The sequence below is a fragment of the Ambystoma mexicanum genome, chromosome 1p, assembly GCF_040938575.1.
Source record: "Ambystoma mexicanum isolate Mex_15411 chromosome 1p, UKY_AmexF1_1, whole genome shotgun sequence".
Taxonomy (NCBI): Eukaryota; Metazoa; Chordata; class Amphibia; order Caudata; family Ambystomatidae; genus Ambystoma; species Ambystoma mexicanum.
The window spans coordinates 308,608,113-308,622,009 of record NC_090921.1 but is presented as its reverse complement, the minus strand read 5'-3'; the positions used below and the strand labels follow the sequence as shown (position 1 = coordinate 308,622,009).

At 50.5% G+C, this 13,897-nt stretch overlaps 1 protein-coding gene across 1 annotated transcript in view; it reads right to left on the bottom strand.

Annotated features, from left to right (window-relative positions):
• LOC138480224 (uncharacterized) overlaps positions 1-13,391 on the bottom strand; it is a 36,928-nt gene extending 23,537 nt beyond the window's left edge. Inside the window, exons 1-2 of the mRNA XM_069612231.1 lie at positions 13,264-13,391; positions 12,148-12,939 (exon numbers count right to left, since the gene is read on the bottom strand). Of these exons, the coding sequence (XP_069468332.1) occupies positions 12,148-12,939; positions 13,264-13,324 (853 nt within the window). The 5' untranslated portion in view covers positions 13,325-13,391. The remainder of the gene's footprint in view (positions 1-12,147; positions 12,940-13,263) is intronic.
• Between the last annotated feature and the right edge of the window lie 506 nt (positions 13,392-13,897).

Below are 13,897 nucleotides of genomic sequence, written 5' to 3'. Positions count from 1 at the left end.
CAGCAACATGCTGCACCTCAGCAGGGAAGGAGACAGGCACCACAACGGTGCAGGAGACGTGTGCTCTGAAGGCCACCCATACCACTTGTTTGCCCATCCCCTTGGACACTGACACACAACCAATTTATGACACTGTTTTGGTTATACCGGCACATCATCACAGACCTGCTGAGCCTGATCAAGGCTAATCTCCAGAGTGCAATCACTATCAGAACTGCCACCCCCCTTGGCAAATGTTGTGTCTGTCCACTTCTTTGCCATGGGCGAATTTCAGCACATTGTTGGCACACAGCATGGAATCTCCCAGCCAACATTCTCAAACGTGCTGGAGCAAGTCCTGGATGAGCTCACTACGCATGCCCATCAACACATCTGCATGCCCACCACCCAGGCGCATGTGCACGCAGCCAAGGCACAGTTCTATGCCATTACCCAGTAGCCCAACACCATAGCGGTACTGGATTGCACACATGTGGCATTAGTAGCATCACAGGCAGTGGAGCAGGCATACCAAAACAGGAAACAGTTCCATTTTATGAATATACAGATGACATGTGATGCCAACCTCACCATCGGCCACTGCTGCGTCTGATTCCCTATGCCACACATGATGCCATGATACTGAGGAACAGCACCCTACCAACATACATGTACACACACAGAGGACAGCGTACCTGGCTTCTGGGTAAGTAGTAGTAGTCAATCTGACAAAGATACAGCACAATGAAACACATGGAGAACAGAATGAGAACAAATGTGAGCAAACTAAAAGTCCCATAATGCATCACCAAGAAAACAATAAATAAGCAATGGCCCAAGACTGACTTACCGTAGTCCGCTTACTGAACTCAGGTGATTCCACAGGACATCCTGCCTATCAAAGTAGCAGACACACAATTTGTAACACCAAGCAGTCCCCTGTCAAAGCCATTCCCTGCCATTGAATGATCATAGGGCGGTACATGGCCTAGCACCATCGCCACAGTGTCAGCTGCATGGTGGATGTCAGCGCATAGACAAACACATGATTAATGATGCTGCACACACTATTAATGAATACAAGTGCACTCTGTAGGCCAATGCTCCTCCTCCACAATTGATGCAAGGTGCATCATCCACATGCAAAGATGAGCGCACATAGAGCAACGGCACAAAAGAACAATATACATGTACATCAACAAACAGCCATGTCTCGCACTGTACATCCTATTTCTTATCGGTGACTCAGGCTCTCTGCAGATACCCTGGTTGATGACACCTGTGGGGAACTCTGGGACCAGGACTTGCATTGAGCACACCTTCGGACTGCTGAAGGCTAGATTCGGGTACATCCACAGGACAGGTAGTGCACTCATGTATAGCCCTGAGAAACTTGGCAAAACTGCTATCATATGCGCTATGCTGCACAACATATGCATAAGATGGAACTTTCAAATACCTCCAGAGGAGGACTATTCCCCCCTGGCTCTGATGACAAATACATTGCAGGTGAAAACAGGGATCCTCATCACATCTGCAAGGAGGTGAGGGAAGGATCCATTATTTACCAGGACCTCATGGACAATTGTATTTGACTCCGCACATATGCACCGCTCATGACACTGATGATTCACTGAATGCACATGTATCACCACCATTGAATAAACACTGTAAACATAGACTAGACTCAACAGAAATTTAATGTCAATTTAACAAACCCACATCCCCAAACCCCCCCCAACACCCTCTTCCCCAACTCCATCACCCACCCCATGCCCTCATCCCCAAATCCATCACCCACTGCACGCCCTTATCCCCAACTCCATCACCCACCCAACACCCTCATCCCCAACTCCATCAGCCACCCCACAACCCCATGGTGTACAGTTAGGTTAGTCCCATGTGAGAGAACACTAGCGCTTCCTCTTGTCCCTTTTTGCCCGGGTAGGGCAGCATGAGTAGTGCGGCACTGGGAGTGCCTTGTCGGCATGCTGGCTGATTCGGTAGGGGTGGCAGACACAGAACTCACTGTCTCACTGCCCCAGACCTGTTGCATGGTCATATTTATGCCCCTGGCCATGGTCTCATGTGAAGCCAAGATTTGTTCCACAAGCTCCATCACCCTATGACTGACAAGGGTGTTAGTGGCATTTAAGTGCACTGAATGCCGGCACAGATGGTTAATGGAAGCAGCCACCCACTTGGAGGCTCTCCGAATTGTATTGTGCATCACCTGAGAAATGGCCAATTGCTCCTGGGTGATGGCTTGCATCCCCGCTTGCCATGGCTCCATCATGTCGAAAGTGCTGCCCTATGGCATGTAATGCAGGGCCCTGCACTGGTCCCGGAAATGGTTGGGAGATCATGTCCTCAGTCTTGACCTGGCCTGCTTGCTCCCCGTGGTCATCCATGTCCTCTGAGTGGTGAAAGCGGAGGATACAGTCAGATGACAAGGGAGAGCGGATGACCATATAGGTGAGATGCTGAGCATGGGGGAGGATTCCTGGGAGAACTGCCTGGTAGGGCATGCTGCAGAACTGGAGTCATTGGAGGCAGACTCAGACTGCATGGTGGCAGTGGATACAGTGGGCTGTGCCTGTATCAGCATGTCGTGTGCACTTGGGTGGGTGTGCAGTTCCCCTGAGTCACCTGCAGTGTTGGGTGGGGACTCTGTTGTGGATCAAGCAGCAGCCTCTGTCATGGCCAGGATAGGTGTAGCAATTGCCGCGGGTGTGCCTGTGCCCATGGAGGTTGCCAATGCTGTCTACTCGGAGTGGTGTTTTCTTGGGGCACTCCCCTACCTAGATTTTGGATGGCCAGTGACATTTTCGCGCTTGGTGGTGCAGGTGTGCCTGAGGTACTGGCAGATTCCAAGGGATCCTGGGTGTCTTGTGTTCCTGTTGGGAGACATGTCAATACCCTGATTGGCATGTGTTAGGTGTATTGTCAAGTAGTTTATAGTTTATTTATTTATAGTTTAGGGTATTTATTTTTTTATATACTGGAGGAACAATGTTCTTTTGATCACAAAAGAATTTACACTAGATAAGAAATCAGATTTGATGGGAAGCAGTGAGCATCTTGCAATGGAGTGAGTTTGAGGGACCTTCTGACCAGGTTGTGGAGGGCAGTAAATGGAACAGTCACCAGGGACAATGCATAAGTGGACATACATAGGTTAAGGACAACCAACATTGGATATTTTTAAGTGCAGGTAGGCGGTACGGCCAGCTGTGCTCGAGATGTGACCATGATGGGTTAAGGGCTGGCTACAATGGATGCAGAGGAAGTGAGGGACAGAGGCAGGTTGGAGCATGTTAGCTAGAAGGCAGATGAGAGGTAGGTAAAGAGGGTAACTCAGAGGTAAGGTGGTAGGCTTTTAGTTTTATTTTGAACAGATCAGTATGGACTGTTTCTCGGATGTCCAGGGAAGAGAATTCCATGCAAGTAGAGCAGGAAGAGAGAAAGAGCGGAAGCGAGAGAAAGCACAAGGAGGGTGAGGAGCCACAAGAGTAGTCCAAGAGGCAGAGCAGAGATTACGAGAAAGCCTGTAGAGTCATATAAAGAAGGATAGATACAGTGATGCCTTACCATGGATAGATTTGTGAACCAGGAGAAGACATTTAAATTTTGCACTGTTTTGCATCGCCAGCCATCCAGCCTGGTGACGGAATGAGGAAGTAGGTATGAAGTGAGGGAGTTCAAAGAGAGTGCTAGCTGGTAGCGAGGTTAATGATATTATTGAGAGGACAAAAAGCATAGTTGTCCAAAGAGGATGCTGGCACAGTAGTCCAGTTTAGAGAAAACAGGAGTTGTTAAAAGATGCTTGTCAGTGTTGAAAGGAAGGAGGTGCCTGATTTTCCTAATATTTAGGAGATTGAGGCGAGCTGCTGTTCCAGTTTCGGAGATGAAAGTAGAAATGGGGTGATAAGGGTGATCGCTGACACTGAGGTTTCCTGCTGAAGAAGAGTAGCGGAGAGTGGCAGGTGGGAACTGAATAGGCAAAGGAAGAGATGAGAGAGAGCTTTTGGCAGGGAAGAAGAGCACCTCTGTTTTGGTAGAGTTTAACTTCAGAGTGCAAAGCCATCCAATATTTAATGGCAGAGAGACAATTGGAAATGTTAATTTTCAGAGGAGAGTTCAGGAAACTGGAAGAAGATGTGGGTCTCATCCACAAAGAGTTGGTATGAGTTACCAAAGGGGGAGATTAGTGCCTCAAGAGCAGGGGTGTAGAGTGTGAAAAGGAGTGGACCCAAGACATAGGGCCTCATTACACGGATGGCGGAGAACCATGGTGCTATTAGCGCCATGGTTCATGCCGCAAAATACCGGCACCGCCTTGGCGGAAAGGGGAATTACCGCCCCATTCCAAGGTTGGCGGGGCAGTAATTCCCCCTTCCACCATTGCCCTTCCCCATTCCCATTTTTGGCCCATAGGGCTCAATAGGAATGGGGAAGGCGCTAATTACGGTACCGCAAATTGCGGTACCGTAATTAGCTCCCTGGGTCCCTTTGCGGGTTGGTTTTTAACGCCTGCAAAAAGCAGGCGTTAAATCCCCCAACCCGCAAAGGGACCTCGTAGTAAGGCGGTAAGGATTTACCGGTAAATCCTTACCGCCATCCGTGTAATGAGGCCCATAGCCTTGTGGATCACCAACAGTTAGAGGAGTTGAGAGAATTGTTGTTACTCCAGGAGACAGAAAACTGTCGAGGTGCAAGGTAGGATTCAATCCTAGCAAGGGCTTGATCGTGAATCCCAAGAAGAAAGAATTATTTTTTTATTCCTACACTACATCATCCTGAGAGGGCAGTAGCCCTCTCCCCCAGGACCCATGTCTCGCTTTAGGAGAAGCGAGCCCCATCATTCGCTGGGTGAGAATAGAGGGCACGCATGGTCACTGCTGTTTTTGTGCCTTTTTTTCTGCAAAAAAGCCTCTCTTCTTGTGGTCTACCCAGGGCTCTGCCTCCTCAAGCTGCAGCCCGCAGAACGACAAAGGATTGCTGGAATCGCCTTTTTTTCCCTCCTTATTGCAATCATCGCAGCAAAACCGACAATGGCTGCCGCATTTACCTCACCTCGCTGAGAGGCCTTTGTGCTCCTTCCACCTGTGTCCTGATTGGCCGCCTACTCCCTCTTTAGCCAATTGCTAACGCCGACAGGCGGAAGTCGCGGGAGCTGTGGAGCCAGACACGCTGCCTCGGCTCGCATCCACCGTCCCTGTGCTAACCGCCTCCCAGAAGTGACCAACAAAACTCCACTGTGAGTACTTTTGAGCGAGCTACGCCTTCTTGCTCTCTTATCTGCCGCCTCAGTAAATGTGTCCTCCCACCTGAAGCCCTAACGACATGGAAGACCACATAAGGCATGTAATCAGTTAATGCGCCTGAATTAGCCCCAGCATTTCATAACGTATCTGCTTCGAGATGTGGCCTCCGCTCTAATAGGTACGTAGTGTCACGTAATATTGCTGACTACATAGCACTGCCACGCAGGATCTCTGCCCATACCACATACACCCACACTCTCCCCACGGTGTGTGGCAGGTACAGAGACTTGTCATCCAGTGCAACCCTTTCCTGCACGGGTGGATGTCCCTTCTCAGTACATTGTACGCCGCCCAGCATTTCCCAAAGAGACACAAAGGAAGCGTGCCACGAAGCACAATCATATTCATCTCTGCCGCCACGTGATTCCAAGCTAAGTTTGTAACTTGTAAAGCTTTAATCAATGTTAGCTCTATTCGGGGACTCGTTATATGCAACTGCACCTACTATAGCCTACCACTGAAACGTTTCTGCTCAACTAGAAGTATTGTGACGATTTTTAGTTTAAACGCTCACTTTGTATCTGCCTAATATGCTGTTCCACACTAATTCTAAGTGCTCACTCCAGGCTGCCATTGAAACACTAATCTAGCCCAAATAGGTGCATTATAACGCTTGTCTGTCTCTGCTTACATTATTGCTCAGCACTAACTCTATGCAGCTATGCATACTCTAACCTTTCTACAGTAACACTGTCTAACATGAATTATCACATTACTTCGCATATCAGACTGCATTGTGAATTATCAGATCATAATGCAAATTATCAGACTATATTGTGAATATCAGACTGAAAGGCGAATTATCAGACTGTAAGGCGAATTATCAGACGGTATTGCGAATTATCAGACTATATTGCGAATTATCAGACTATATTGCGAATGATCACTGTGCTTAACCTATCTAACCCTACTGTGAAATACCACATTGTTTAACCTAACAGATTGTATTGAGCTTTACCCACCACAAAGCTGCTTAGTCCAACCCACTGCCAAGGGATCTGATACTCACACAAGTGCTATATTGAGCAAACTAGCTTCCTATAAGCTCTTCCACCTATGTCCACACCTGCACCCACAGCACTTCTGCGTCATGCAACCCAGGTCCATCAACGCTTGTAGCATGTAGGCTATCCATCTTAAGGTGCCGTACTGAGCCCCACCACCACCAAACCTGTCCCGGGCCGACCGTTCTAAGAAATCAAATGCTAGGCCTGCCCTCATCGCACTTCACAGCCGCCTCTAAACAAAAGCCAGACATACCCCGCCCACACCCTACAAAACACATGCTCCCCGCTCAACACGCGACCAAGAGGCCCCTACCACGCTCATTGCCTAAGATACCGACTACCAATTCTAATATTCTTCCCACCTCACTTCAATATGCCCTCATTAACGCACGCTTGCTCCCAGCCCACGCCACTGAGATCCGTGACACACTTACTAACCTTGATCTTTACGCCCTCGCTATCACAGAATCTTGGTGGCAGGAAGCAGCTGCACCAGCTACTTCCCTTGCCCTCCCACCAGGCTACACCTTATTCCGGCAGGACAGACTACTCTGAAAAGGGGGGGAGTAGCACTTATAATAAAAGAATCTCTCTCTCTCTCAGGCAAATTAATGCTCCACTAGGGGGCAACGCAGACTCCCTGACTGTCAAACTCTCCCTTTCGCCTAATTGGCACGATTGCCATCCATTGTATCTACTGGCCACCAGGCCCATTACTTGACATCCAGGAAAACCGCCTCCATCTCCTAGGCGAAAACCTAAAAACTACCACCAGATCCATACTACTGGGTGACCTAAACCTTGGTCTCAATGATCCGAAACACAAAAAAAAACAAATCTCTTGCCAAAGCACTTCAGGACCTGGGATTTCAGGCAACGAGTCACCAATCCCACTCACTCCAAAGGATGGATCCTAGACTGGGTAGCCAACCACAACTGCACAGCCAACAACAGCTCCAACACCCCTTACCCCTGGATTGACCATCATCTCATTAAATTCTCCATCCCCAATGCCACCAAAACCATTGAACCTAACACTCCATCGCCGCCAGCATTAGCCAGGAGCGCACATAACCTAACTAAAGACAAGCTCCTACCGTTTCTAGAGGTTCGAGCCCTCAAGCCACCATTCTCCAATGACCCCTTGGTTCTATAGAACAATATAATCTAACGCTAAAAAAAGCGATTGATTCCATTGCCCCTCAAGAGAGAAAGAAAGCAAACAGAAAGAACCATGCCAATTCTTGGTACACAGGAGAACTCCAAGAATTACACACTCAAGTGGCAATCAGATTCACAGAACACGTTAGAAGCCCACAAATAACTTGCCACCCAATATAAAAAAGCCATCACTCTAGCTAAATCCACATCTTATAACACTAGAATTACGAATGCTAAATCAGAGTCTAAAGAAATGTTCAACATATTTAAGGAATTGGCTACCCCATCCCCCAGCACCCAAGACTTTGTGAAAGACGGTTTGTGGTGCGAAAGCATCCAAACTGCCATGTTCAACAAAATAGACCTGCTGCAGAATAAAAGTAAGGCTCTCTATAATGCCCTGCCCAAATCTGACCTACCCATCTTGCCAACTAAAAATTCCCACTCTAAGGAGAAGACGTTCTCCTCCTTCAAAGATGTCTCAGAAACTGAAGTATTAGCCCTCCTTAAACACATAAAACCGTCCAATTGCAAGGGTGATATCTGCCCGGCCAACATCATCCAGGACTGCGCAGATGCACTAGCACCATTCTTGACAGCATTCATAAATGCATTGTTCTCATCCGGCCTTGTCTCACCATGCCTTAAAGAGGCTTGGGTTTGTCCACTCCTAAAAAAACCATCCTTGGACCCGGCCTCACCTAACAACTACATTACTACTGTACCATTCTTGCTAAAAATTCTAGACAAAGCGGCATACATCCAAATCCAACAATTCCTGGAAGATAACAATATCCTAGGCAAGAGGCAATCAGGCTTTCGCCCAGGTCAAGGGATGCAATCTGCCCTACTAGATTTAAAAAAACAACTAGGGGAAATAATGGACCAAGGCAACCCAGCTTTGCTACTCCTCCTCGATTTATATGCAGCTTTTGATCTTTAGGACCACAAGACCTTCTGCAGACAACTCATAAACTCGGCCCAATTCACTCCCGAAAACACTGCATGGGTACCTCCTTCCTCGAAGGGAGAGCCATGTAGCTGTTCTCGGACCAAGCATGCGCTGCACCCATCACCATCCACTGCGGAGTCCCTCAGGGCTCCTGCACCTCACCCAGCCTATACAATATTTTCACCTTACCCCTTTTCAACAAGTTAGACAATCTCGGCATAGCATACACAAACTATGCTGATGACACTCAGGTCCTCCTCCCACTCTCGAGCTCCTACAAAAAAGATGCAGAAACACTGCACAAAACATATGCCACCATCCAAGCTTGGATGGCAGCCAATGGACTATGCCTCAACGGGATCAAGAATGAAATCCTCATTGTAGGCCCCAAGAAAACGCTCAACAAACTTGACAAACAATATAGCACCTTTGACATTGACAACACCCAAATCACTTTCACATCAGCAGTCAAAACCTTGGGGGTATACATCGACTCCACTCTCTCCATGACGTGCCAAGTTAGCGCCATTGCATCCTCCGCTGTTTTCAAAACCAAATTGATCAATGCTGTCGAACCCAACCTATCCACGCAAAACTGCCCCTCCGTAGACAGAGCCACCATTGGGGCAAAACTGGACTACTGTAACGTCCTCTTTGCTGGTACCTCGGCAAAAAATCTCAACATACTGCAGATCCTTTAAAACAATTCTCTCAAGGCAGCGTTGAGCATTCCCAAAAGGGAGCATATTTCTCACGCAAGGCAGGATGCCCACTGGCCTCTGGTCTAAGAACGTATCATGTTCAAGACCCTAGTCATAACCCACAAGTGCCTCTCACTCTCAGAACCCACATATCTCTCTGAAAAATCAGTTTGAGCCACCTCTTCCATACCCAAACGCTATCACCACTCTAATCAGTTTAACATCCCTGCTATCAAAAGGGCCAAAGCCGGAGGTTCCAGCTTCCTATTCCTAGCTCCCAAACATTGGACTGCCCTCCCTACAACCATCAGGAATGAGCCCTCTCACTTTTCGTTCTGCAAAGCACTCAAAACAAAGCTCCTCAACTAGCTCACCCTACCATACTAGGCCCACGCATACAGCGGTTCCAGGAATTTGGAAGGATCACTGTGCTCTTCAGTAACTACGGAACAGTGGAGACCCTTGTGTTATTTTTCTCTGCATTGTAACCTTCACCACTATTTCAATGGGCCTCATTACGACCCTGGCGCTAAGCGAAAAACGATGGCGGTAAATGCTTACCGCCATCGTTTTCCGCCAGGTCCGATCATGACCCGTGACCGTTAACTACGATGCCAATAGCGGCATCGTAGTTAACGCTGCCGCAAACTGCGCTAAGGGTGCGCGCACGCGACCGCCCACACCGTACTTAGCGCCATGGCGGAAAGGCACGCAAATGCCGACCCAAGCGGACATGCACCTAACGCCATCAATGAGGCCGCTAAGTACCTTACCGCCATGGTGCAAATAACGCCATCGCGAACCAACCGTAAAGGGCCAATTCAAGTGAATGCAGCTGCCACAGGTGCACAGAAACAGCACAGGTGAAGGCAATACAGACTCAGGGGAGTATAAAAAGAGCACACCCCACCCCTACCCACACCCAGTCACACTCCACAATGATGCCAATACGACTAGCAATGTTGGGGCTGGAGGACCTGATAGCAATGCATGTGCTACTACAACAGCAACAGCAACAACAACAACAACAGGCAGCACAGAGGAGACGCAGGAGGAGAAGGAGGGCAAGGCAGGCCCAGCAAGCCCCACCAGCACAGCCAGTGCCACCACGCAGGCAGCCCCCAATCCCACGCATCAGAGCCAATCCAAACAACCTCACTGCTGAGCAGATCCACACCCTGTACCGTTTGGACAGGGACACCATCACCGCCATCCTAGACATGACACACAACGACATCGTCAGCATGATAGAAAGTCCAACCGCCATCCCCCCCCTACTGAAGGTAGTGGCTGTACTCCACTTCCTGGCCACAGGCACCTACCAGCACACAGTGGGGCACCTGCATGGCATTTCACAACCATTATTCTCACGAACACTCATCCAAGTGCTCGATGCCCTCCTCAAGCACACAGACGACCACATCTCATTACCACGGACTGCCCAGGAGATTGCAAACACCAAAGTGGGTTTCCATGCACTAGCCAGCATACCCGGTTGCATTGGTGCCATCGACTGCACCCATGTGGAATTGGTGGTTCCACGTGCCATGGAGGTACCGTACCGCAACCGGAAACAGTTCCACTCTGTCAACGTGCAAATGGTCTGTGACTCCAACAAGATCATCACACATTGTTGTGCCCGATTCCCCGGATCAACCCATGATTCCATGGTCCTGAGGAACTCCACAATACCACGCTACATGGAGCGACATGCAGGCCCAAGATCCTGGCTACTCGGTGAGTGCGATGTCATGGAAGTGGGCATGGGAATGACGTACCAGTGCATACTCCACCTGGCTGAAGGGGGGGGGGGATGATGCATACTCCACCTGGCTGAAAGGGGGGGGGGATGATGCATACTCCACCTGGCTGAAAGGGGGGGGGGGGATGATGCATACTCCACCTGGCTGTGAGTAACACAGAGAACGGATACAGAGGAAGGCCACTCACAATGCACAAAACCCCTCTGCATACATAGGGTGATGGCATGCAAAACAGGCCATGGCAGCAATGAGCATATACTGGTTGCATAGTGTGAATCAATTAGTGCATGTAGAAGTGAGCCAAGGTAACAGTTCCATGCCAGCCATGGTGGGACATCATGTTCCTGATCAGACAACATGACTGACACATACATTCTCGCCTACATACAGGTGATGCAGCCTACCCCCTGAAGAGGTGGCTCCTCACGCCAGTCCGGAACCCGCAGAACCAGCACGAGGAGGACTACAACCGTGCACATACACGTACTCGTGTGGTCATAGAGCAGACATTCGGCCTCCTGAAGGCACGGTTCCGAAGCCTCAGCAGGTCTGGTGGGGCACTCCTGTATGGCCATGAGAAGGTGGCAAAGATCGTCATGGCATGTGTCATGCTGCACAATATGTGCGTCAGACGGAATGTGCCCCTGCCCCCTGACGCAGAACTGCAACCACCTGACGATGAGGATGAGGATGAGGAGGGTGCAGAAGGGGCGCCACCACATGGAGGAGGCGATGCACAGGAGGGGCGTGCCATGCGCCAAAGTATCATCAACCACTGCTTCTAGCACACACGGCTGGTGTTCATCGCATGGAGACTGCACTTGGGGCACTGTGTGACTCTGGGGCATGCACACTGAGGACTGGACACCAATAAAGCACACATACGCAATGAAAATGTCCACACATTTCCTTTTTTGAAACGAAAAAAGTGTATTTGAACTATGAACTGTCGTGTCACACCCCCTCCCACCTCCCACCTCCCCCCTGCACACCCCAACACACCCCCTCCCACCTCCCACCTCCCCCCTGCACACACACCCCCCCAAACTCCCCCCTTAACTCCCCAACACACCACCCCGCCACCCCCCTGCACACCCCAACACACCCACTCCCCCCTCCACCCTCCCCCCCCCCCCCCTGGAATCCCAACAAAGGTGTGAGTTGGTCTGTGCAGCAGTGTCAGTAGTAGGATTCCTACACTGTCCGGCCACTATTGGCAGCCCCCTCCACTGGCCCCCGGGGCACCCCTGCCTGTGCTGCGGAGGTTCCTCCCCGATCGGCGGATGGGGCTGCTCGGTGTCGAGCTGGCAACCGAGGAGGATCCTGCCTGCTCATTTGGACGCATGGCCCGTATTGTCTGCACAAGGTCAGTGATGGCGTGCCGCACAGCAGCTAGTTCCGCGCAGATGTCCTTTGTGGACGACTCTATAGCTGCCTTCACAGTCTCAGCACATTTCTCCATTGCTGCACTTGACCCCCCACATTCAGCAACATGTTCTTCGAGCAGCGAGGAAAGTTGCTGCTGCCGGGTGGCAATCGCCTCCAGAGAATGGTTGGAATTCTGGCCCATGGCTAATGGCAGTGGTATTCCCATTGGGCTGATCTGCCCCTGCAGCGGGGATGGAGTGGCTGGCCAATCGTCATCCTCTGGCTGACCCTGTGTGGCATCCGCATGCGGGCTGCTTAGGGACAGGTAGGGGGAATGAGGGTGGCCTGTGGGGCTTCTGACATCACTCTCCTCAAAGATCCCTGCTTCGCTATCGGAGGAGGCAGCAATGGCAGCAGTCTCCCCAATTGTGCTGCTTGCAGCAGAGGCTGTGGCTTCTGTGGGCATGATTGGTGTGATGTCTGCTGCTGCTGCTGCTGCTGTACTGCCTGCTGGGGTGGCTGTCTGTGCCCTGTCCTGTTTCCCTTGCATGGATTTTGCCTGCTGTGGTGTTTTCCTCGGGACGACAGAGGTGGAGGGTTGTGGCGTTGGCACAGTTGGCCTGGCCCTCTTGGTGGGTGTGGAGGCTGTGGTGTCCTCTTCCTCAAGGTCGGAATTTGAGCCTGTGGTGGGACAGAGGAGGGAGAGTGTTATTGATGGGTCTGCGGACATTGGCCGGGCATTGTGGCGACTGGCATCTCATCAGTTAGTACATGTGGCACATTTCATGCAGGGGAAAAAAGTTGTCTCCCTTTTGTGTGGAAGTAGCATGGAGGTATGTGGGTGCCTGCAGTTAGGGTGTGCGTGCTGCATGTGTACAGGGTGCAGATCGGATGTATCTGTGGGCAGTCTCCTGCTGATGTGTTGCATTCACACTATGGGCCAACATTGTACTTCACATGAATGGACTTAGGTGAGATTTGCATGCCTTGATTTGAGCCACCTACCTGCATCGCCCGATGTCGGGGCTCCTCTCTCCATTCCTCCTACTCCTTCAATGCTCTGCATTCCGATTGTGGAGGCACAGATTTCCTCCCATGGCTGCAATTTTATAGGGGACTCCGATCCTCCCCCAGTTGCCATTGCCAGGTTCATGTTGGCTGAGAGTATGCTCCTGACTCTGAGCCGGAGATCGTCCCACCGCTTGCGGCACTGTTTGACATTGCGGGGTGTTGTTCCCACGGCACTGACCCGCTGAGCTACCAGTGCCCATATGGCCTTCTTCTTGGATATGGCCGGTCTTGTCAGTTGGTTGGAGAATACCACTGCAGCGTTCTCCTGGAGGGTCTCCGCTAGAATGGTAAGCTCCTCTCTGGAGAAGCGGTCTTGCCGCTGGCGGTCACAGGCTTTTTTCAAAACTTTGGGCATCTTCCTGCAGGTAGAAGGTTGAAGCCGGTATTGGCGGGGTCTCAGGCTCGGATGTCCAGTGGTTTCGGAGGATGGCAATGGATTGTGTTTTTAAAGATGGCCGCCGTGCTCTTTCCCGTTCCGCCGCGGTGACGCTACTTCCGGTTCCGCTTATCTACGGTCACCGCTAATTGCGGTGACCGCTAACTACGGTCACCGCTATGTACGGCGGTG